We start from the raw sequence: 26,481 nt of genomic DNA on the forward strand, positions 1-26,481 counted from the left end.
TCTCCCCCCCACCACCACCACCTCCACCTCCTCCTCTGCCGTCCCCGCATTCTCCTGCGTTATCTGCCAGCCAGTCAGCCAAGTCAGTCGGCATGTGAAGTTGCTCCAAATGTCAGCATTTGAATAGTAACAGAGATTAATGATGGAGAGATATAGACAGGGGAGCGGAAGAGCGATGGAAAGAAGGCACAGAAGAGAGGTGAATGTCATAAAGATAGTGTCTGTGGAAAAGGCTTCGACCCCTGGTCCCACACACACACACACACACACACACACACACACACACACACACACACACACACACACACACACACACACACACACACACACACAGAGAGAGAGACAAAAGCTGTTTTCAGAAATGAACAGGGAAATCGGGTCTGGACATTTTCCGGTGTTTGCCTTGTTGGACCAACAGGAACATTCAGACGAAGGGTGGCGCCTGGGAAGAACTTTTTTTTGCTCGGGGGGCGGGGGCTGAGGGCTAAGGAAAAGTTAAGGAAAACCTCTCTGTATGTCTGAAGGCAGCCAGATACAGAGGAAGCACACATTGCCTCCGAGGTGTGAGGTATTTAGGGTTCAGGTGCCACGTTTACTTTCTGCAGGTCATTTAAGTTGTGTAATTGTCACCACGATGAGGAATCGGAGCTTCTGGACCCCACGGTACAGAGACTCATGCTAATTCGTTTTGTGGCTCATTAAAAAAACCTAAACATCATTGTCTGGTGCCAGGTTCTGATACATTTGGACGGTCGGTCTGACAAAGCGATCAATTCCAAGGCTTGACCTTGTATTGTGAGACATTTATATTAAAGCTTCCCTGATCCGTCCGTATTCGGTGCTTACATCCAAAGTCACAGTCCTTGAACTTATTGTTGGTTTTGGCTGAACACTCAGTTTGCAGTTTTGGAAAGTCCCAAAATGATCAGCCGGGTCAGCCCTTTCACGGGCGCACGCTTTCAGAGCTGACGCCTCCTTCGTCCGCATGAAATGTGCAGCGGACCAGCTTCAGCCAATAATGTAGCGTTTCCCAGTCCACAGGTGACGGAACATCCCCGGAAAAAATTGAGAGACGACTTTCCATATTTCAGATTGAACCCTTTTTAATGATAAGGTGGCCATGTGAGACCAAATAGATTGCTCTGACACCTCTGTAGCATCAAAAGACAGAAAGGGCTCCTCACAGCTCAATTCACCGTCCCCCCTTTTGTACTGAGTGACAGCGATACTGTGACGGCAGGTCATTAAGGCGCCCGTGCCTCGTTGTGCCGCCGATCGTCCTTTTTCGTTTGCGGCCGTCCAAGCAGAGGTGCGAACGTCCAGCGTCCGGTTCTCACTCGACAGCGAAATGCCCACGCAAGGTCAGAAGAACGCACAAGTTAGTTTTGCCTCTCAAACACCAGAGACGAGTCAAAGCACAGTGAATGTGAGGGAATGCTATTTTTTGGTGAAGAATCGCCGTGTCAAAATCGTCTGTCGGCTCGGCGAATAAAGTTTCTTATGTCGGCCAATGAAACGCCAGCATGCAGAGAGACGGAGATCGTGGCTGGCTCTCGCCGGAGAGCCCGCTGCAAGAAAACCGTCAGTTGGTGGGGGGGGGGGAAAATAGCACTCGGCACTTGAAAACTGCTCGAGGTTGAATTTGAATTGAAAAGCTGCATTAACCCCGAGAGAGAGGAGCGGGGGTGAGATAGTCAGGGATGGAAGGACAAAAAAAAAAAAAAGGCTCTTCACATAGGGAAAACACACTTTTCTGTTTTACTGATACTGTCAATGGAAAGTCCTGAATCAGCTGAACGAACACACACACACACACACCGAACACGCACACACACACGTACACACACGTCTCAGATTCAATTACAGCATCGTGAGATGAAGGAGAAATTCTTCAGCCTTCAGCACTTCCAATTAAACTACCGCTCTGTGTGTGTGTGTGTGTGTGTTTGTGTGTGTGTGTGTGTGTGTGCGCGCGCTGCTGTGCAGGTCGTGTGTATTTGGGTGTGTGATTGCGCGTGGCAGTGTGTATGTTTAACAGGCGAGGTGTGTGTGAATATGGGTCTTGGCTTTGATGGCGTCGCGCTGCGCTGCGAGGGCCACTGAAGCGTGGCGAGTGAGAGAGAGAGAGAGTGTGTGTGTGTGTGTGTGTGTGTGTGTGTGTGTGTGTGTGTGTGTGTGTGTGTGTGTGTGTGTGTGTGTGTGTGTGTGTGTGTGTGTGTGTGTGTGTGTGTGTGTGTGTGTGTGTGTGTGTTTGTCAGCCTCTCTGATGTCACCTTGTATCATTTCAGGCTAATTTCACCTATTCTCCGAGAGGGAGCGAGAGAACCAGAAGCAGAGAGAGAATAAAAAAAGACGGCCGAGAAAGTAAATGACAAGGAACAACTTTATTAGTGTCCTTGAGGCGGTCGGCATTGGGGCGACTCCGTGACACACACGCACGCAGATTAAAAACAACAAACACAGCGACAGGGACTGCAAAGTGTATCACATAGAGCACGATCAAGTGGAATACAAAAAATACCATAGGGTGCAGTTCGCTAAATAGTCAAAGTCGTTTTCTTCTCTTCTCCTCTTAAGCCTCTTTCCTTCCTTTGAAAACCGAAACTGTGGTATTGATGGACGGGCGGAGGAAATGTCCCACAAAGCCACATATGATCCCAAATCCGGGTCGGGAAACGTAATTATTAACTGGACTTGGCCAAAAATTGGAACGATTTCGAGGGGAAACAGGATTACTGGTGGTCGGAATTGGATTTTAATGATGTAAATGTAATCATTGTCCTTGAAAATGATTCCCGTTTGCAGAAATGGAGCTTTCTCTCCGCTTCTCTTCTCCTGTTTGACTGTGAATCCAGAATTATTAAAGTTACTATTAATGCAGCATATAATAAAGGGAGAAGAATTAGAACTAAAGGCTAAAGGAAACTGAAGGAAAAAAAGAACGATTTGCACATCGTCACGTTTGCTGTATCATACAGTTAATCATCAGGCTCGTTATGACCCCCCCCCCCCCCCCTGTTTTCCTTTTCTCCTTCTCCTCTCTCTTTTCCGTTGCTTTGTGCACACTCCCTCCTGTTTCCCCTCGCTCTCACTCATCCCGTCTTATCTCCTCTCCGGCGATAATATCTCTGCCCGCAGACTGAGACTGAGCTCGGGCCCAGAAAAAAAAAACAACCGCTAGACAGACACGAGGGGCGAGAAAAGACAGAGAGCAAAAAGAGGCAAGGGGAGTTTGAACTGTTGTGAGTTCAAATCTTTGTTGGGGGGGGGGGGGTCATATGAATGATGATGCTTTGCGATGCGGGGATGCTTCCCTGTCCATGTGGACAGTGAGAAAGTGTTGCGGAAGAGGGAAAAGTTCCCTTGAATATGCCGACATTACCTCCTTTTTTGTCTGCGTTCATGCATTGGCCCCCGAACTGTATTGCCGCACCATAATTTCCCGGTCCACGGAGCCTGTCACCTTAAGCCCGCTCTCGTCACATTAACGTGTCGATGAAACGCACGCGACGAGCATCCGCGAAGGCGTGTCCTGTTTGAGGGCCGAGCAGCGTCCACCGTCAGATCTCCTCAGGGGACTGACTTCAAACATTTGTGTGATTAAATAGCAGGTTTTGGTCCCCCCAAAAAAAGGGGGGGGGGGGGGGGGAAAGACTCCAAACTGTAACGGTGATGACGAATGAAGCAACGTCGGGGGATTGTTGCACGGAGCCAACGGTGACAGCTGAGGCAATTTATAGCTTTTTATTTCAAATGATATATATATATATATTTTTTTTACAACATCAAGGCCGCGCCACCGTTGTGGTCCTCTAATGTTGTTTTCTTGAGAAATGCACTCACTCCCTCGCCGCGGATGAATGTGTTTCGCACAAGGGCACAGGTATATCGACTTAGCAGTCTTAGGTTTTTTTTATTTATTTTTTATAATCTGTTTCTTTGTCGTAATGGATTTTCCCGGAATTGTCTAGAGAAAGAAAGACCTCAGACCTTCATTTGATCTAAACGTGTCCCCCGGAACGTCTTATGTGAGCAGACTTCAGCCGTTGGATCTGATTCAATACTGCCCGTTCTGCAGAACGGTTAGATCACACTGGAGAGGGAGGGGGACAGCTAATCAAAACCCGGCTATTGTTACACATTCTTGCCGTGTTGCCAACTAATAATCTTGATGTACGCTAATAACCGAGAAATGGATTTGGTCCTCCTCGTCTTCTTCTTCGCCGCGGATCCCCCGGGGCCTGGCTGCACCCATGTTCTCCAACAGTTTCGGTCAGGGCCCTTTTTTGTTTGGACTCACCTCCCGGGGGGGGGGGGGGGGGGGGGGTGTCAGTGCACCAAATGATTTTGAGTGGCGCTGGCAGATGTTGTGTCTGATGCCATTCAACAGTCTTTTTCGAAAAAGACTGCGGCTGTCCTGTGTCAGCGAGTGTGTGTGTGTGTGTGTGTGTGTGTGTGTGTGTGTGTGTGTGTGTGTGTGTGTGTGTGTGTGTGTGTGTGTGTGTGTGGCTTCCTCTCTGTGCCCTTGAGCCTTTATCAAGTCCTTCTAATTATTTTATTATGTAAATGAGCCACCATTATTTCATTAGCGAGGCAGCCAATCACAGGAGCTGATTAGGAAGTGATTAGCATGCAGTCGGCTTCTCTCTGTCTCTCTCCGTGTCCTTGTGATTGGAGGGGGGGGGGGCAATAATGACCCATCTGGACACACACATACACACACACACACACACACACACACACACACACTCATGCATATAGTCTGAAAACTGTTCTAGGGATTTTGTTAAATCGTATTATACGGTTCCCACATGGAGACAGACACAGTGCAAAAGGCACAAATGAAGTATTTCTTGGACATTTAAAGATGCTTTAATCCGTATTCCTCGTTATAACAACAGATCAAATGACTGTGTGGAATATGAGATGGGTCAAACTCATAGAAACCACAGACGTTTTTCATCCTCTCAGCTCTGTGGAGCATTTTTGTCCCAACAACTTTATCGGTAGGCTTGATTCGCATCACTATCACAGCTGTTTCCTAAAACGCCGACATAGATATTAGGGATATACAAGATTTTCCGAAACCAATACATCGACCAATGGCGTGTCTTTTTTCAGCACATGTAAAATTGTTCAAGGTCTGCTCTTCTCATTATCGCAGTGAGGGTTTACTGTCGGATACATTTGTCGAAATTTGTGTGTGTTGGTTTAAATTGGCAGGGCATTGCGGAAAAGTGTTAACTGAGAACTTGAGCGATCTAGCATGAGGTGTGTGTGTGTGTGTGTGTGTGTGTGTGTGTGTGTGTGTGTGTGTGTGTGTGTGTGTGTGTGTGTGTGTGTGTGTGTGTGTGTGTGTGTGTGTGTGTGTGTGTGTGCGAGTTTCTGAAATCCCTCTTCAGCACACACACACATGAACACAGTTTCTGATTGGTATGTTAGCAGTTGAAAGCGAAGGTCTGTCGGAGGTGTTCACATGAAAAGAGAGGAATGCTCCACAATTGAGAAAAGGTTCTTTTTAAACCAGTCGGAATTTAAAACAAGGGCATGTTTTTCTTCACTGCGAAGCCAAGGCAAAATACCACTTCTACTGCGGCACTGCATCAGAGCTGAGTGGAACTCTGTGTGTGTGTGTGTGTGTGTGTGTGTGTGTGTGTGTGTACACACAGCTAAAAGCCCACAGCACATACTTCAAACACGGTGGGGTTGGAATCCAATTCTGCCGTACACTATGTGCTGCTTTCAGTGGCAGAAATTGCAATTTGAAAAGCTCGGAAACTAAATGGAATCTGTATGTTCTCTGTGCCGTCGGCAAGGTTAAACACAAGTCACACAAGTGGGTTCGGTCGGTAAAACCAAGGTGAAGTGTTTCCTCGATGCACAGCGACGGATTTTCACCGGCGGAGCCAGAGACTTCACACTTAACTAAATCTCCCCAAATACATCAGCACCGTCAGGTTTTAGTTTCCAGCCAGTGCTGGGCAAAAGAAACAACTTTGATCAACGTGCAAGCAGAAATGATGTGCCTCCGTGTATTTTACAAGCAATCTAGTGAGTTTAAAGGCATTTGTTCACACTCACTTCACTATAATCTTTTCTCTCATTAAAAATTGTTTACAATTTACACTTTTAACTTTGCCGGGAAGTTCAAACGAACCCTGTGTTTTCAACAGACACTTATTTACTCACTTTCATTTACCAGCTTCATGAACATTAGCACTCAATACTGGACATTAATGTATGACAACGTGCTCGTCTGGACTGTGAACTAACTAGACTATAATAATGAAGTCATTCCACTCATGTATGGACTCTTCAAAAGATATGCGATATGAGAGGCCTCGCTGACACGTCGCCTCCTCCGACTCGATTTTTTTTGGGCAAAAGAAAAAACCCCAACATTTACCGCCCATTACCTACTCAACATAAGAGGCAATTTCCTCCAAATCAGCGTGGTTCTTTCTTCGGAATAAGGCAGTTTCTCGCACAATCTTTTTTTCGAAAAACCTGTTACTTATGATAACGTGGTGCTCATGCGCCAAAAGAAGAAGTGTTGTGAAACCTATACCAAAGGACACATAGCCTAAAAATTATACTGAATTCTTGCAATATTACAACTTCATTCTCAATATGTAATTTTATTTTTGAAATCTCCAATTTCCCCCCCCCCCCCACTCAGAGTTGCCTAAATACTACGTCGTGATGTAGTGAAGTAGTAGTTTTGTTAGTTTTTTTTATTTATATACCAGACTACTAGTTTGCAGCACATTTCTACACGCATGCGACACATTCACACTAGTCTTTCACTCTTGTAACCCCTGCAGAGAGAGCTACCTGACAGCAAGATGTAAACTGACACTCACACTGTGGGAGAAAGGAAGTCATGGAGTTTCACACTCTCACACACTCTCACGTACACATTTCGGAACATTCGTGTTAGTCATTGGTGGCATTAGATTGTGTACGTCCAAGTTTGGCTTATGATAAAAAATGCTGGCAAAAATTATGCCCTACTTTAGAGCATGTCGCATTTTTTTTGGGGGGGGGGGGGGGGTTTGCATTATAACTGGAGATAAACTCCCGTGACAGAGACTTAATTGAATTGAATGGGGGGGGCGATGTGAATTGCACGAAGAGGAGGCAGTTTTTTTTTTTTTTTGTGCTTGTTGTTTTTTTAGCGTGATGATGCCAAGAGGAACGTGATCCAATGCGTCTCGGAGGCCGTGAGTCACAGCCAGCCATACCGCCGGCAGCCGAAGACAGTCACTTAGTTTGATGTTAACTTGTTTCTCCTGCGGTGGTGGCTGTCACCTCTCGGTATCCCTCTGCAGCAGGAGCTGGGATCAGCGGGGTATCTGAGGGGCCTGTCGTTCTCTTCTCCATCACAGCCGCCGCCGCCGCTCGCTCCAGGACAAACGTAGCAGAGCTGTAGCACTGGCTGAACGCGGCGGAGATTTATGTTGCTGCAGCGCTGTCGGGTTTTTCCATTCTGACTTGCTCTTGTATATCTTCTTTTATAGTGTTTTTTTTCTTTTCCTGCGTGACGCCCAGAAAGTTCCATTAGTACCGGAAAATGTGCACATTTCACAACAAAGAACAAAAAACGTCGTAATTTGTTATTTATGTTCTTGTTTTTTTCGATCTTTAGTTTTCAGTTCGTATTGTTTTTTAATGTTCTTTGTCCTGACAGGCCTCGTGGTCAAAACACTGGCTGAACAAAGTAGCTTTGACCATTGGGAGCGAGGGTTATCTATTTTCCTTTGAAAATATTTATTAAACTATCAATGCTTTTCTTTATTTTGTTGAGGATGAATTGGGTTTTAGGCCAGTATATAATACTGATTTTGTGATATAACTAGGTTTTAATTAGATGCATCAAAATAATCACTAGTTTCAACTTCTCAAATATGAATATATGCCATTTTTCTCAGCCCTCCTAATAATAAAATGTATAAATTTGACCAAACGAGGTGTTTGAGGCTAATAAATTAGGGTTAGGAAACTTTTGATGGACATTCTTTGCTATTTTTTGACACTTCATTAACCAAATAATCATTGAATCCTGATAATAATTGTCAGATTATCGGACAGTGAAGAAAATTGTTCGTTGCTATATTGAGATACATGTTTCGTTATCATATTTACACATCACAAATTATAATCCAAGTGTTTTCTATAGGTCCAATAGTGATCCAAACACTATTGGCATAGTATTGAGTTAGCAAAAGAGTTTCTCCATTCATTCGTGTACTATATGGGTGAACTATGTTATGATATATATGACTATCATACTATTGTCCTACTTTAACCAATGTCCATAAGGAGATAGAGGACACTTTTGGTTGACCACTAACTACCAGTGACTTGAATCAGATGGCACTCCGGCTTTTCTTAGCCACATCTCTTCTAGGTCAATGAATCAGACGGCGAACATGCAATTCCTATAAGCAATTTCGCCCGCACGAGCCACATATCATGGCAAGCTGATTGGTTTAGCTGGCCGGCGGGGACAAGTGGCGTCTCTCTGTATTAGAGCCGCTCCCTGTTTAAGGCGGAGCCACGGGCGGTCGGCTCACACATGCGCGTCCCGGGGCGGTCGGCGGTGGGCTCAGATGATCAGCTGAAGGCCCCCGACGCTTGAGTCAGAGGTGATGCTGACTGGCCTTGAGTGACGACCGTTGGAGCTCCGACTCCTGGTGGTTCATTAATGAGCCGAGACAAGCACACGCTCGAGACAAACAACAGGCAGGAAAGAACCAAACCGTTTTACCGCACAAGACCAGATAGGAATTTCATGTGGCATCGGAAAGAATAATTAATCCAGTGTGTGGTGCGCACCAAATCTGAACCGTGTTTCTCTTTGCAGGAAGCTGCACATTCGACGAGGGCTTCACTCAGTGCGATTACCAGCAAGATCCCTACGATGACTTTGACTGGACACACATCAACACCCAGGACGTGCCCTACGTCTCACCAGACCTGCCGCATGGTAACGACCGGTTGCTCTCCTCCTTTCTTTGTCCTCCACTCATCGAGAAAGCCTTCTCTTCTGCGTCCAGCCGTCACCTCCTCGCAGTGGGGGAAAGCGCATTTAGTGCCGTGTTTTATGCTTTTATATTGATATTTCGTCCCATATTAGAAGGAGACACTACTTCTCTACATCAGATAGTGTCCGAAAAAGTGTCCTGACCTCAAAGTTCATGTCTGAAAACAGCTTATGAGTTGTTAGCTGTTCCAACAAAGAGCCATTTCCTCTCTTTTTTCCCACAGTTTAATTCAAACTACTATTTAAGGCCAAAATGGCTAAAATCCCTACAAATTTAGCAAGATTGCAAAAAAAGTCAAAAAAGCTAACACATTATTACATATAAGTTTTATATGGAGTAGTTAAAACTAGTTCAACTTCAACCAATATGGCCACAAAAAGCTTCATCCAAGTTGATGGCTCCATATTAACAATCTAATTATAAAATATCGAATAATATATCAGTCACAACGGCCATTTTTTAGGAACAAGTATGGTACTGGTACTTTTACTTTAGTATCCGAGCACCTCTCCTCCTCTCTCCTCTCCTCTTTAATCAGTTGTTTTTCCCCCCCCCACTCCATGATGATGATGAAGGGGAAATTAAATCTTTCTGCCTCAGGGCTGGGGGTCTAATTAACAGAATATGAGGTCATTAATCAATGGCAGCGAACCGGGGAAGGTTCCCTACTTTACAATGTTAAAAGCAAAATGTTATACCAATAACCAGCTCTGCAATCTGGAGTCAGTAACTTGCTTTTACGGGAATCAAAACCACAGAGTGAAAGAAATGTCCACTGGTGTCTGAACGATGATGTTGACCTGTTAACAACCACATACAAGTTTGACTTTTTTGTCCTCCTCTGTCGTGTGCCCTCCTCTCTTCTTCTTTTTCTGTCCTCTTCTCTATCCTTTCTTCTCCTTTTGCCTCATGTCATCTTCATTCCTCTCCTCTTCTTCTTCTTCTTCTTCTTCTTCTCTTTCCTCCCCCATATCCGTTTCTTTCCCGTCCTTTTGTCTCATTTTTGAGACACTTCCTCTCCTCTCCTCCTTTTCGGTTGTGGAAGATTATCTCTTTGTTGCCATGACAATGCTGTGTCGTTATTTATCTCTCATGCTTATCATCATGACAACCCAGCTTCACTGACATTTAGAGAAAGGTTCGGTTCAACACCAGCTCTTTACGATTTTTAACTGACACACACACACACACACACACACACACACACACAAACACATACACGCACACACGAATGTGGTCTTGCATATATTTAAGCGATGACACAAGACGAGAGTCGGGTGTCTTGCCCGGTGCTGCGAAGCCAAAGTCTAGCATTTGGTGTTATTAATACCAAGCGGCGTCACAATGCAGAGAGGGCAGAGTGGGCAGTTCGAAGAGGTTAAATACCTTGCCCAAGGGCGCAGAGGTAATGCTTGGTATTTGCATAGCATTAGTGCCTGAAGAAGCTAGTGGAATGAGTCGGGGCGGGGGGGGTGCACGAGGATGGCACAGCAGGTTAATGGTTTTGGGATGTTGGCTGCTGAGGGCGGAGGGGGGGGGGGTTCAGAGCCTCGCCTAAAGGTGTGGGAGCATGAACTGACATTTGATGTGTTAACAATGCCGGTAGGGCGTGGGGACAGTGGCACGCTGGACGGAAAACGAGGCTGCTGCAGGGCATTACAGATACAACACTTGGCTGGGTTTCGCATTTGGATGGAGTTGTGGGAAAAAGGGCGCGGGGGCTAGTGGCTTAAATGCCTTGCCCAGGGACACATGGGTAATGGCTATTACTACTATTGTTATTTTCTCCGGCAATCATAGCCAGCGGTAATTGAGAAGTACTTTGGTCTGGCTCGCTGCAGCGTCCCTGGGGGCATGACATGATTTAGAGCAGTGGCACTAAACCTTTTTTGGCTTTTGACCCCTGAAAACAAAGAGATGCCTACTCCCTTTATTTAGGGGGGAGTTATTAAGAGCATTTGGCATCTGAAAGTCCTTAGGGAGGGAGTTTATTTAGCTGATTAGTAGTTCAGGGGGTTATATATCGTCAAAGGTATTGGCAGGAGAAGAGGAGCTATCTCATGGCTTCATGCCAAATCATTGGATAGTTGAGCCAACAATTATACTTTTGTCCCTTATAACCTACATCGATTCGCCCCAGTTGCTAATCACCAGAATGTGCTCGAGGCAGTATTGAGCGAGCCCGGATGGTTTGGCACTTTTTTTTTTATAATGGAGATAAAACTCTTCTGTGTAATCTCTCCGAGGCCCGACGCTGGCAGTGTTCAACGCGGCAGGGTGCAGACGCTACGCTGGCATCGTGTGCTGTGCCAGTTGAACATTCATGGGCCGGGGTGCTCTGCCGTGGCTCAGTGGACTGAGGCAGATACTCTCGACTCATAACGTTGTCAGCCAGTACCACTCTAAACCTTTTCTGGCATGCCGCTCTCCCCACGCCTCCCTCTTTCCTCTCGTTTTCCACTGTGCAACTGTCGAGTAAGGGGAGAGAATCGAGGCGTTTAAAGTGAAGCAGAGCTGCTCCCGTCGTCCACTGCATGTTTCAATAAATGATCAAACAATGACGGATACCGCAACTCACCCGACAACCCTCAGAATTAGCATTAAATCAAATCTCTTCGACACAGTCCCTGCAAGACCCGAACATTTTCCTTTACAAGAATTGTATTTGTTGCTTTGGGGTGTTTTGTATTTCAATCCAGTCTTATGAATCAAAATTAGAGTTCAAATTTTCCGATTGATTTGTCGGCTTTCTGATGGAAAAGTCAAGTAAGTTAGTCTGTAGAGCGCTACAGCCGAATTGCTTTATTGACTAATACTGGCCGACTAACAGAAAATAATTGTGATTAATATAATTGTAATTTTCATGCAAAATTTTCATGCCACATATTCTCTGGTTACAGCTTCTCAAACGTGAAGAAATACTTTGAATGATATGAGACTTTTGAAGATGTTACCCGTGCAGTAATGCATAGAGTACATACAGTAAAATACTGTGAGTCATGCAGTCTCATGAAAGTAACTTAAAAGGATCTCGCTAAAAAACCTCTGGTGGAATGGAAGGATGGAATTTTGAGGGGCAAATTATTCCAACATGCGAACACACTTTTGAATTTGAACGTGGATGCATTCTGCTGAAGAATACTGTCCTCGGTCTACCCTCTGACATACAGTATCTGTGTCTTAACACTGCCAAGGATTCTTTATGTTCTTTTAGCCTTATCGTGATGTCGTGCTGCCATTCAATCGGTGGCCATTTTAGACTTTGGCAGTTCAGCGACGCCAGCCATTTTAGAAACTGGCAGACTTCAGGTGTCAGATGTTCTTGGCATCACAAAGTCTGCTTATATCAGTTTCATGTCCTGTCAATCATTAATTACTTCATGTTTTACAATGATATTTTGGTCTCAGATGAGGTCTTGTTATTGTCCCCCTTTCTAGCTGATATAGATATATTTATTATTTCAATAACCATGTATGGGTAAGTTGACAGCCTGTATATATTTATCAAATACTATTGACCTATTTCTACCTATACCTAATCCATTTGTCGTTACAATTTTGCAGCATGCGGTGTTACGATTAGCCAAAGTGCTAAGGGTTATATTTTTGCCACGTTGTTGTGTGCTGCTGTGACACATCTGGGTCTCAGACTGTTTGGGGTATTTTTAGCCGGAACACCATCTTGGCAGCCATCTTAAAGGCACTTTTATTCATGTCACCATCTTGGTGTCAGTGCCAAAAAAATTTAAAGAAATAGGAGTGACATCCATCATGAGTTCATTTTTTTGTGCCTTGTCTTGTTTCGGATCTGTTTGGATATATTCTTTTTTTGGGGGGGGGTGTTGTCGGTGACATTCAGAACCAGGAAGTAGGATAGTCATGATACTTCAATGGCAGGGGGAGAAATGAGCGTTGGTGTCGAGGCGGGGGTAGGGTGGAAAAGGAGGAGAGGGGAGAAGTGCCAAACCAATAACTGGGAAACATGCTTGGTACTGAAAGGCTGGTGTGTGTGTGTGTGTGTGTGTCCAGGCACATGTTTGTGTGCACCAGTTGGAAGCCTGTTATGTTCTGCTCCATTCTGCAGGGAACAGTGTTTTCTCACAGTAGATTAACTAAACAATAACTGATGATCACCATTGTCCTACAGCCCATTGTATAGTGCACATTGTGTTCGCTTTCTAATTTGAAAATAGAATTACCCAGAAGTGCTGTGATTGTTTAGTGGAGCACAGACATTTTGCTGTATACTATTCATTATAATATTTTTCATTATTATTATTATTCAATTAATTGCATTAAATTTTGTTTGGTTTTTTTTTTGATTTTGCACTGCACTTTTCTTTTCTCTTTAGAACTATACATATTGTTCTCTTCCATTTTTTCTTCTTCCGTTCTATTCTATTTAGAACTGCAACTACCACTGCTAATCAGTTATTATTTCAGTAATCCAACTAATTGCGTGACCTATAAATTATTTTAAAAAATGCCGGAGGGGGGGAGAAAACCTTGCCAAGGTGATACTGTACCTTCATATTGAGTGTTTTTTTCAGACTAACAGTCCAAATCCTAAAGTTATACAATTTATGGCGACACAAAATGGACAAAAGCAGAACATTGTCACATTTGAGGAGATGGAAATAGCATTTGTTAAGTATTGTTGCTTAAAGAAAGACATAATCCAATATTGACCAATCAATTAATCAGAGTATTATTTCAGCTCTCCTATTCTACAAATAGAAAAAAGTACAAACATAACAATCAAGACAATATCATGGCTACTTTCTCTCAGGCTGCATCCACAGTAACACGTTATTCAACATGAATAAACCATTCAAAGTTGCTAGCAGCTGTTGTCTTTGCTAGCACCTGCTGTACAGTTACATTCAGATTGTTTTCTATTCTATGTGCATACCCAACGTGCATGTGATCATGTTCATTTTCAGGCATGATCGTATGGACACAGTCTATTCTCACGGAGATCGTTTTCATCTTGAAATGGCCTTTTCAGGCTGAAAACCGTCTCTGTCCAGTATTAGTGCGGACGCACCCCCAGTGTGTGAGCAGCTAATGTGAGATTGTGAGATTAAACATCAGGCGGGGAGAAGAAAAAAAATATATCACATTTCATCATATTTCCCTGGAACACCATCTGGTTGAGGTCTGAGCTGATTACTAGAACATCTGGATGGGCTGACTGATTACGATTATGCGCCGTGTTGAGCGCCGTGTCCTGCACTGGACCACTGTGGTTGTAAGGTATAGTGCTCAACGTGAAGTAGGGAATGGAAAAAAAAACAACTTAAAAAAACCCTGTGACAGTCCTGTCACGTTAGCATAACAAGGAAACAACTGATTTATGTTTGAATTCAGCCGAGAGCGGGGGGGACGACCTAATGCAAACAAAATAAGGAAAAGAAAAAAACATTGCCCCGGGGCCGGCAGTGAAAATGCTCCTCGTAATGTCACGCTGCCGGCTACTCGCAGGTAATGATATGTTGCACGCTGTGGAAAATTTGGAGTGTGGTTAACGGGGCCTGTGCGAACTCCCCGGGCTGGTACAAACATGCAGCTCCCTCCGCACGACTCGGACGAAGCTTCACCGATTCGTCTTATGTCGATTTTGTTTTTACGCTCACACATTTACAGTCATTATCAGCCGGAAACGGCGCTGCTCATTTACAGAAATGAAAGGAGAGAGAGGGACTGAGGAAAAAAATGAAGGAAATTGTGCTTCCAAAAGAAGTTCTCTCCTCTTCTCAATTCCCCGTTTTTTTATTTGCAAAAAAAACAGCCCCGCAAACACAAAGGAGAAACAAATGACTCAGTCGTAGGAACAGTGGTTTGTTTCATGTGTCGGGGGGGGGGGGGACTGATTCTCGTACAATAAGCCCAAAAGGAATGACAGCAGAGAGAAACAGAGTGGAGTAAAAACATGCAAACAGGAATGCTTTTTGTTTCTGTGAGAAGAAACTCACTGCGAAAAAATATTAGAGCAAAGCAGGTGGGAAGGTACAGAGGAGAACGGGGATTCCAGTTCCTGCACTAAGTCATAATGCCGGTTAAAGGTTCAGTCCCCAGCACTGACAAAACCTTTTCACAGGAGAATAAACACACACACACACACACACACACACACACACACAGACATGCATAATAACACTTCACTGCGCCACTAAGTGGCGATGAAGATCGATACCGTATCAGAATGATATGAAAGTTCAGGTTGGAGAATGCCATCCCCCGTCAGTGACATGACGTGAAACGCCAAGAGGTCTCACTCTGTTGGAACGGCAGAAATAAACTCTTCCTCTCTCACAGGCCGCGGTGTGCAGACAGACACACAAACTGACAACAGACGAGTTGAGTTCAGTCCTATCGTCCAGTTAATAAATGACAGCCGACACGACGAACCGGCACCTGATGAAAATGAGAAGCTGCAGCTCACTGTTTTCTAATTGACTTTGCCAACGCATACATTTTTAGAATGGATATTAGAATCTGAGCTTAGTAAATATGAACATACTGTGTGTTAGCTTCAAGTAAACCCACTGACCTGACAACCGGTCTTAACCACGCAAGATATAGGAAATAAGAAAAACAAGGAGAAACCTTCAGAGAAGTTCCAGAACTATTGTGTGTGTAGCCTTTTCTGCTCACTCACTTAATATACACGGAAGCAGATAAAGTCGTAATCTTCACGGCGTCTCTTCACTAACGACCCCCTCAGAGGGAAACATTTCTAGTCAGTTCAAGCAGTGAACTTCAGCTGCTATGTGATGTACAAGCACGAGCCTCTGCGATACAGCACGAGGTAACTCGCGGGTCGCGATTCAGGTCAGACTCAAAGAGTAGGCATGAGTCTGACCTTTTGATACATCTTCATATAATGAGGGGGCAATATAGTAGAGCCATACTGATGCCGATACCGTTGTAAAACCCTTTTGACAAAGAAACCTAATTGAGGCTTCATATTTGAGAGTTTAATCATAAAGTTTATTAGAAAAAACTATGAATAAAAAGAAAACAACACATTCAACCAAATATATAGGGCTTGAGAAACTTGTAATGTAAACATAAATGTACACATTTATGCATCGTTTATCTGTAAAATTCATGTTTTCGTATCGCAAACACCAATACCGAGAGATGGTCCGTTTGTCTATCGGCCCGTTCGTATGTAATCACTTGATTTCTGCAGCAAAACTCAAACCATTTGGAACGGTTTCATATTTTGGGCTCTTACCTCAGAACTTTTCACCGATACGCCACGGAAAAGATTCCACACTGCGTTCTGATTATAGGGGGTTTTGATATGAAGGGATTCATTTGTTATCACTTGCACTGAATTACAGGATCACTACTTCATACTTGACACCTGTGCACTGAATAAGTACAAAATAACCCAGAGTCATTGCTGCATTTGCAATTTGATTTTACATTTTCAGCACAAATCAATCACTTCCAAACGATCTTCTGTTTCTGTTAGTGACCGACGGTTATGTTCCATCTCCTGATGACTCTTTTATTTTTACATCTTTTGTGACCGTCTCTCTTGTCTTTGTCTCTGCGCCCAGGTTCCTTCATGTATGTGGACGTCTCTCAGTGTGATGTCGGCGAAAAGGCCCGATTCCAGCTGCCGGTCATGAAGGAGAACGACACCCACTGCATCGACTTCAACTATCTCCTCACCAGCCCTGACGGCTCCAGCCCCGGCACCCTTAACGTCCTGGTGAAGGTGTCGTAAAGAATGATCCTATCTTATCTTAAATATAGTGAGAGACTTACTCTACCTGATTCGACTTTTTGAAGAAACAATCCGTACCTTGTTAGCTGTGACACATTAGAAATTAAATCAAGTCCAAATGTTAGCCTATTTATTTACCAGCCTCTCGTTTGCTGCAAAAAACCAACCTCAGATGAGTTCAAATGTTGAGTTAAAGCTTTGTGTTTGTGGTGGCAGCTTGTGAAGAGCCTCTTAGAAACCAAACAAAACAGTATTGATGGCAAATGAGGTCTGGATTTTATTAAACACAACCACAAATGATCCGGCTCCGATTCCATAGAGGCCGTTGACTACTTTGACTTAACCAAGACCTTGTGTCTTACAATACCTAATTAAGCCTTTTTTTCCAGTTGAATATATAGTTAAAAAACGGCAAACATTGACTTTTAACTCATTGGTGATGTTATTCTGTTTGGATTATGATGTTGAGAAGAATTATTTAGATTGATATATATATTAAGATTATGTTATTCTACAGAGCAATGCTGCATTTCATAATGCAAAGAACCAAATTTCCAAAGAAAAAATTGATGTGCTTGTAAAGGTTAACAGAAGAAGAAGAAGTTAACTTGAGGTCACTGCAAACATCTTCCCTGTTAATGTCCTGCACTGACCTCTGACCTTCTTGTTTGGAGGGACAATCTGATGGTCCAATGTCTTTCTAATGGAAGAAAACCACTAAACACAGTGTAACAACCGTGTTCATTTGGTGCATGAATATTTCATTCTGTTTTTTGTGTGTCATCTCCAGGTGAACAAGGGTCCATTGGCCAACCCCATATGGAACGTGACGTCCTACACCGGTAAACACCGCCTCAGACCACCACTCATCCATAACTTACTCTGTTGTGATGTTATTGGCGGATGTTGACTGTAATGTTGTGTCGTCCAGGGAAAGACTGGCTGCGGGCGGAACTGGCTGTCTCCACATTCTGGCCCAATGAATATCAGGTAACTCCCCGCACAACAACAACCAACGGTCGCGCTAAGTTTATTACATGATTCCTTTATCCTGTACATATTTCTTTATTTCCACTTGTGTTCATGTGACTACACAGACATAATACACACACACACACACAAACACATGCTGTGAGGCAGGCAGCTGATTGATTTGTGTTGACTGAGGCTCAGGAGGTGACGATTGGGCGAGAAAAGACACTGAGAAAAACTAGTGGGGGTTGTGTGTGTGTGTGTGTGTGTGTGTGTGTGTGTTTGTGTGCATGGGAGTGTGTCATCATGCTCAACACATATGCATTTTATGCGTTATTAATAATCTCCTGTTTAAAATAAAGAATATAAGGAGTAGAATGTAGTGCAGGACAGTTGTAATGAATTCAATTATTATGGTGCTTTTATGTAAGTCCAACATGAGCTGTGTGTGTGTGTGTGTGTGTGTGTGTGTGTGTGTGTGTGTGTGTGTGTGTGTGTGTGTGTGTGTGTGTGTGTGTGTGTGTGTGTGTGTGTGTGTGTGTGTGTGTGTGTGTGTGTGTGTGTGTGTGTGTGTGTGTGTGTGTGTTGGCTGGTGTTGACAAATGTGTGCATGTTGTCGACTAGCCTGTCTCTCGATGTCCTAGCAGGCATATACACACACACACACTCTGATTATGTTAACACACACGCCTGGGGACCATATAATATTACAGTAAGGCGAAGTGAGATAGTGTCCTCCAAATGGCCCATCTGGAGCCCAGCTCCCCCCAGCCCCCGCCCCTCAGTGACTACGGGAGGAGATCACCAGCCTGAAACTCGTGTGTCAACATGTTTTAATTGAACCTAATCGTCCTGGTTTGCTGAGGCTTATGTAGGTTTTTTCAGGCTATGAAACAGGTTATTAGATTTGCGGTTATGAAGTTTGTTTTTTTTCTTCTTCATGCTGGAACATGTTTCCGTGTTAGCACTTTGGCTTGAGTTGTAATGAGACCGGTTTCACCACGGGAAGACGTGGCAGATGTAGACACGTGTAAGCACACACGTGCGCACACGCACGATTTATGGCAGACTCTGTTATATTGTATTTTCTTTGTCTCAATCTCTTTATTTTTAATGACAACTTTACATCCTGTCAGGCTGATGAGAGTTTCATGAATATCACGAGATTCCAATACAGTTAACTAACCTCAGATTCAAATTTTTACTTGATTAATAGCTGCTGCGATCAGTCCATTAATTGATTACCTTGTTCTCAAATGGGAACATTCATTCTAAGCTATATATAATAGTAAACATAATATCTTGGGGTTTGCATATTATATTACCTTGGACTGGCATTCAATGTTACCTTTTGACATGTGCATACACGACATGAATTAGCTTTTTACCTGTGAATTTCAAAATTTATGTTAAGTTTGCTTTTGGATTTACATCACCATTAAAGTTCCACTGCTGTGTCCCCCCCAGTTTAACATATATTACCTTAGTTAAATACAAGTATGTGTTGAGAGATAGCGGGTGTCTATAGACCCCGCTGACATATCTTAGGATTCAGACTGTAACATGAAATGAAACGGGAGGAGAAAAAATCCCTTCGCTGCAGGTTTAAACATTTTTGATTCAGCGCCCATACATGCAAACATCAAGGTGATATATGTGATTGGTTGATAAGAGGATGCTGCTATTAACCCAACCCCACTCTGGAGCGATGATATGTCATCCGTCAGCCTTCGGCGTTTTCAGGAGTCGCCTCGCACATGCGAGAACTTGTAAACACAAGCTATCAGTAATCACGCCTCAGTTCGATTCAATTCAGTTTTATTTGAAAAGCACAGATTCATATTATCTCGTAGTGCATTAGAGTCAACACTTGACAATACTGATAACATGAGGCTGGCCTGAAAGGACCTTTGGCTTGACTTTAAAAGGACCTCTGGTTATTTGCGCTGAACTTAATGCAAAAAGTAGATTCAGTGAATAAATTGCTACATTTGTACACAAAGCAAAAAAAAGATCATCAGGTCACGCGACGGCCGCCAAAAACAAATATGGGTACAATAATAAGAAGTGATGATGAGCAGACAGTGGAGGGAGATGGACGGACAGGCGAGCCCGTCCTCACACGCAGACAGAGATGAAGGTATTAAAAGTCAACTGATGACTCTCCGCCGTGCTCCGCAGTGAGCAATGAGGGAAAGATGATAGGAGAGAGAGACGAGATAGATTGGCGGAGGAGGGAGGCGGTGGGGGGGGGGGGGGGGGGGGGGGGGGAGTGTGACAAGCAGGGGGGTGATAAGCTATGGGTAAACAGTTCACGGCAGATTTCCTTTTACAGGTGATGAATGACAACAACTGCTCACCCCCCTCGCTCTCTTCCCCCCCCGTCTCCCCTTTGATAGCGACCTCCTCCTCCTCTGTTCATTACAGTGCTCCGCTCTGAGTAAACACTGCTAGACAAAAACAGAGCGGAGTGGGAAAGAGAGAAATTAGGGGAGAAGAAATGTTTACGAAAAGGGACAATGACGAGTCGAGGGAGTGGGAGTGGGAGGTTCCAACACATGGACGGGGAGGAGGGAGCGAAGATGGAGATAGTTGAGATAGATGAGGATGAGGAGAATCATCTTCATTCAGACCACGAGTCAACAAGACGGTGGTAAAAAAGGGAAATGCTATTCCCCCCCCCCCCCCCCCCCCCCCCCCCCCCCCCCCCCCCCCCCCCCCCCCCCCCCCCCCAGCAGGTCAAAAATAACACTTTGAGCTGCTGAACTGCTGTTCATGGGAAAAAAAAGAAGATCAGGAATGAAAAGCTGACGATGGAGGAAAAAAAAATGCTGATCAATACAGTAGTTGCAGACATATTTCAGTCTGGACCAAAGCAGTGGACTGACAGAAAGAAAAAAATAAATCAGTGTCTACGTGTTACTTTTGCGTTTTAAATGAAACTCCCAGGAGCCATTTTATGGAAAATAGTGTCGTACTCAAAAACGTGGCCTCGTCAAGACAAGGAGCAGATTGAGCAAAACGAAGTTGAGAAAACATGAAATGAAGCAGAAAAGGGAAAAAAGACATGGTAGAATGGAAGGATAATGAAAAACAAACATGGGCTCAAACATTTTACTCTCTACCTTTCCCGCGTTGGGTTTCAGTACTTATTATCATTTCGTTGGCAGCCATTTTCTGTGCACCAAAGGAGATTACTGTGATCCGAGCAGAAAAGTATCTCATTTATCCTTCAGGATTTGTTGGCCAGACTGTATGAATCCAGCCGCGGTCGGGAAGGCAGCTTTGTATTTATCCAGTTTTTTTTTATGCACAATACTAGTGGTTGTCACCGCGCTCCGTGACAATTCAGATTGGATCCATCACTTTTGCAGCAAATTTAATCGGCAATTGTCTTGCGTGTGCTTCTGAAACTCTGTTTCGGAGGCGCAGTTTGTGATTTGATAACGGTGCCACAGAGGTTTGTGATTTGCAAGCAGAGCGTATGTGGGTTATGTTATTTCAGTTTTCTCTGGCAGTTTTGCTTTTGTTATATTTTGAGTTGTTTCGTTTTTTTCCACTTCTTGTATACTTTTTTATGTGCGTGTATGTGCTCACTCTGGCTCTTCTTTCACAGCCTGTCAGAGAATGTTATGACTAATACACAAAGATGTTAAAGATAGTATATGTATTTTTACGTAAATACACAGATTAACGGAGATCATTGTTTTCTAACAAACACATCTGCGTTTAAGTATGTGCTCCTTGTTGAGACATATCTTCCAAATACAAATATACCAATAACACGACACACAGCATTTGACCCTCTCTCTTCTCCAGGTCATATTTGAAGCCGAGGTGTCGGACAGCAAAGCCGGCTTCATCGCCATCGACGACATTCAGGTGCTCAGCTACCCGTGCGGTGAGTCATTCGCATGCCCGGCAATTAGTCCTAGCCCGCTGAATAGACGCTGATAGCTTTGCCCACTAATTAGACCGTACCTGGGACGGCTTCTGTCGCAGCTGAACGGGCAGATAAGTGGGAAGGTGACACGGGAGAGGGGAGGGATGCGGCGCGCGGAGAAAGACAAGTCGTTGAGAAATAAGAAACGGGACAGGGAGAGAGATTGTGAGGAGGAGGGAAAGGGGGAGCAGGAGAGAGTGAAGCGGGAAATGAGACAGTATTAGGGCAATCATGGAGAGAGAAGATTTTGACCACTCAGCACTTTCTCTCTCTCTCTCTTTAGCACAGACACACACACACACACACACACACACACACACACACACACACTGAACAGTGGCTGTCTTGTCTCACAGTGACAGGAAAGAGATGTGGGCTGCGATCCATTTGAAATTCTCCCTCCGTCTCGAGTCTTCTTCTTCTTCTTCTTCTTCTTCTCTACTTTGCCTGAGTGTCTCCTTGGCTGCCAGAGGCCAAGAAGAAGGAAAAGAAAGCGTTGTGACAACAAACTGTATCTGTTAACAGATCTGCGTCCGTTAATCTGAAGCCATAGGCAGGTTCCAGGAGGGTCCCTACGTTTGAAAGGAAGCAATTACAACTCCTTTCGGCCATCCGTCTCGCAGCAGCACCGGAATCCTGGACGACAATTTTGTTTCTTAATAGATTCTATTGATTATAAGTCACGGAGATAAACTGTCTGGTGCCGTCGCCCCATACAGTTGATGTCCCGGTTTTACCGTTGTACTTGTCTCTGTCAGAAGTAGTCGATATACCTCTGAAGGAAATTTCTGGACATTTTGTCACTAAAGCAACGTAATTATAAAATAAAAAGAGGAGCCGCAGTCCTTTAAGGTCAGAGGAGTAGCACTCCTAATAGGAAGGAGCAAGTATTTGAAAAGGAATTAGTACTTAGTCTCCACAGTGGACGCATTCATTCTCACAGCTGCATTTCTGGACACACAGGTTTGTGTGTGTGCGCACGTTTGCAAGCTTGTGTGTGTGTGTGTGTGTGTGTGTGTGTGTGTGTTTGTGTGTGTGTGTGTGTGTGTGTGTTCATTCACCACGGGAGCTGCTATGTATGATTGCAATCACCTCTCCAGAATAAAAATGTCATAGCCGAGCTGCATCTTCAGGGTTTAAAGCCTCATTTCATATTTTAGCATAGTAGTCAAGAACCCGGAGGCCATGTGAATTAAATACACTGAATGTGACATTGATGTTTCCTCCCAGTGGCGATGCGGCACTGTGTTTTGGTTTCATCGAACTCTAGTAAAATCTAATCGCAGTTATAATGAACTCAGTCCTCGGGGTTATTAAAGGTCCTTAAATGTGTACGTGTGCGCGCGTGCGGCAACCCGACCTGTTTGTATCCATAACTCCCCCGGGCTCGGTCACCTCATTTCTACTTTTAACCCAGAATTACATTTTAGGACACAGAAATGTTGCTGTAAACTCATTCTAATTGTCCTTTACTTCTTTGATTGTATTTCCTGTAGACAAATCTCCTCATTTTCTGCGTCTCGGGGACGTGGAGGTGAACGCCGGACAAAACGCCACGTTTCAGTGTATCGCTACAGGACGAGAAACGTCCAACAACAAACTCTGGCTACAGGTACGGCTACACGAACGCACACGATAACCACCTTTTCATGTACTCGCTAAGGGATGAACTAGAATTGTAATGTGTCTGTGTTGAAAGAGGTTGGACAACATATTTTCACACATGATGAAAGTTAGGGTTTAGATTTTTCTATTTGCCCTGTTTTTGAGATATGTCTTTTTTTCTAAACGTATATTTGCTGCTTCAAACCCAAATGAAATGGAGGTGAATCAAATTTTGTTCCTACTGTACAGTAATAAAAATTCAATTCATGTTAAACGGCATCAGCCAATTTCTGTAATACTGATTCAGATTTCTACTGTGACAGATTTCTACTCGACTCATACATCTCAGTTTTATCAGGCTGATATTTCAGAACCTTGGCAAATAATTTTTTCTTTAGCAATTCGATGGAACCAGCTCTTCATATTTGCATCTTTGCAGACAGTGTATTTCAAAATGTACAAAAATCCATTTCAAAAGTACTGCAGCTAAACATTCCTTTTGATTAATGTGCCCTGTCTCTGTAAACAAATATTACACATACACACACACACACACACACACACACACACACACACTCACAGAGCGACTCCACGCCGTACCGCCTAGCAGCTAACATGATTAAGAGTTTGATAGCTCCTGATTTCATTATCTCTCTATTGTCGTCATGACCTTCAAACCTGCTGTCAGTTAGGCAGTGTGTGTGAGTGTACGTGCGTGTGCTCATGTGTAGCCCAGTGCTGCCTTGTGACCTTGAGCAAGGCAGTTAACCCGTCCCCACCCCCTGCAGCCCCTGACCTGTCTGTGTCTGTCTGTGATTCCAGAGGAGAAATGGAGAAGATATTCCCGTCGCTCTGACCAAAAACATCAACCACAGACGGTTCGCCGCCTCCTTCCACCTCAAAGAGGTCACCAATCAGGATCAAGATCTGTACCGCTGCGTCACCCAATCAGAGCGCGGCTCGGGGGTGTCCAACTTCGCAGGACTCATCGTCAGAGGTGAGGAGATTATTTACTTGATTGTCAACTCTGTACTTTGTGTTCTTTCCTATTTTTCTTCACTGATTTTATGTTTAATGTTTGTCAGAGATAATTTTCTCTGGTTTTAAGTCTTAAGTAAGGACGCCAATGTTCACCAAGACCTTCAAGCTTTTATGTATTTGCAGGATTAGGGGGAAAAGAAGTCAACATCAGCATTGATATGATTCATCACAGTACAATCATATCATTTAGTTAACAGCTCAAAATGTTGAAGTGTGTGGAACCTTTGTAATTAGTATTAGTTTCATTAGTTGAAAACAACCATCTGTCGCAGGCTTTTTAATGTTTCCACTTTTATAAAACAAGTCATGTAAAAGTACTTTTACTATCAGACACAATACTGAGCAAAAAAAAATAAGGCAAAAAAGCAAAACAAAGTCTCATACCCACCAGTTTATGGTGCTACATAATATTAGTAGTGCTGTCAGTATGATAAGGAAAAAATGCAGTGCAAGCTCCGACAGTTGATTCATTTTAAAATGACCCCGTTGGCGGTTTATATTCCACAATAGATAAAGTCAGTCAGACGTTGGATTTACATTTTATCGTTCAAATATTCAAATAGTATGCTTCAACAAGACAAAGGTGTGTTAAGCAAATTAAATAATAAAAGTGTTTTGAGAAAAGCCAAACCTCGACAGTGGCATAGCCAATGTTGGTGGGAGGGTTTTTGTGACAGGTCAATTGTAAAAAAACAAAAAAACAAATGAAATCCATCATGACCCTGTTGTTGACCAGAGTCATGTTTTTTTTGACGCACTTATAATTTTTGTGCTGTGACAAACTTTGAATTGTGTGTAACTTTTAGGATGTCAAACATCTTTCCAATCAAATGCACATTCACTGTGTCTGACTAATGAGGAGAGTTTGTGTGTGTGTGTGTGTGTGTGTGTGTGTGTGTGTGTGTGTGTCTGTGTTTGTGTGTGTGTGTGTGTGTGTGTGTGTGTGTGTTTGTGTGTGTGTATATGCAGATGTGTGTGCGCCAGCCTTGTGTTTTGTGTGCGTGTGTGTGCGTGCTCCGGCTGTCATGTGCAGCTGACATGTGGTTAATAAGGTGTCACCAATGTGTGTTTGAGACGGGATGCTTTATTCATTCACATCCAATAGCTTACATATTCGATTCATCTCCCAGAGAGAGAGAGAGAGGAGGAGGGCAAAGGGGGGGGGGGGGGGGGGGGGGGGGGGGGGGTTAAGGCAAAGATTCAGAAAAAATGATACCTGAGTGACAGGGGATGGGTGGGAGAAAGAGGAGGGCGAGCAAAGAGAGAAAAGGGGAGATGGATGAGCAAAAGTTAAATGTAAATAGTCAGCTCATTATCCCGAGAATATCCATATAAGAATCAGGAATATGTCGGAATATGTAAACAGCTCAGCAGAGACGTGTTGATTATTCAGCATATGAGATGGCGGAGCAGAAAGAAATGAGAAATCAAAGTGGAGGAGGGAGCACAAATGAATATGAGTCTCAGCTGCTTCAGGGCTCTTACACTGTCCGGTTTAGGGACAGTGAGGTGTGAGCGGGACACACTCAGGGTGACTGTTACAATCCACACTGGGAATGAACAGATCTCAAGCAAATCTCCAAGTGTTTGGAGACGCACTTTTCTCCGCAGGACCTTTGCTGATTCAGTGGGAATACATAAGTGGCTAATGTTTATTTATTGTGAGGATCCTCAGCTTGAGTATGAGAAGGCAGAGATGATAGAGATGAGGAATGTGCACAGCAGGAGATACGAGTCTAAACATGAATAGGACCAATCTACATATATGAAAATGGATCGCAGGTTCAATAAGATGCAGAGAGGCGCAGCGCGGCGTTTCATGGCCAATGCAGCGGCTTGAAAAGCATCCACTTTCACAGGCCCGTGAAAAGAAGCTTTCGGAGCTCTGAGGGATATTGGTGATTATGAATATTGATCCAGCGTCTGGTTTGTTAGAAATACATCACAATAAAGGGAAGAAGGACGACCGCGTGTGTGAATGCAGAAGGAGGGGAGCCTCATGTTTATTTATGAGAAATATCAGATGGGGAGATGAGAGCCGGGGAGAAATCAAAGAAACAGGGAATATGTTTATTTCACTTCTTGAAAAGTGTGGCGTGTTGGAGATTTGAGGTTCCTGCAGGACATTG

At 43.9% G+C, this 26,481-nt stretch overlaps 1 protein-coding gene across 21 annotated transcripts in view; it reads left to right on the forward strand.

Moving 5' to 3' along the window:
- ptprk (protein tyrosine phosphatase receptor type K) overlaps positions 1-26,481 on the forward strand; it is a 100,124-nt gene that overhangs the window by 32,699 nt on the left and 40,944 nt on the right. For all 21 annotated transcript variants that reach the window (XM_035617561.2, XM_047328550.1, XM_035617565.2 and 18 more), the window contains 7 exons: positions 8,867-8,989; positions 16,622-16,782; positions 17,582-17,633; positions 17,723-17,781; positions 21,583-21,664; positions 23,203-23,318; positions 24,134-24,308. In XM_035617561.2, the coding sequence (XP_035473454.1) occupies positions 8,867-8,989; positions 16,622-16,782; positions 17,582-17,633; positions 17,723-17,781; positions 21,583-21,664; positions 23,203-23,318; positions 24,134-24,308 (768 nt within the window). The remainder of the gene's footprint in view (positions 1-8,866; positions 8,990-16,621; positions 16,783-17,581; positions 17,634-17,722; positions 17,782-21,582; positions 21,665-23,202; positions 23,319-24,133; positions 24,309-26,481) is intronic.

Source organism: Scophthalmus maximus, chromosome 18 (genome assembly GCF_022379125.1).
Source record: "Scophthalmus maximus strain ysfricsl-2021 chromosome 18, ASM2237912v1, whole genome shotgun sequence".
NCBI lineage: Eukaryota > Metazoa > Chordata > Actinopteri > Pleuronectiformes > Scophthalmidae > Scophthalmus > Scophthalmus maximus.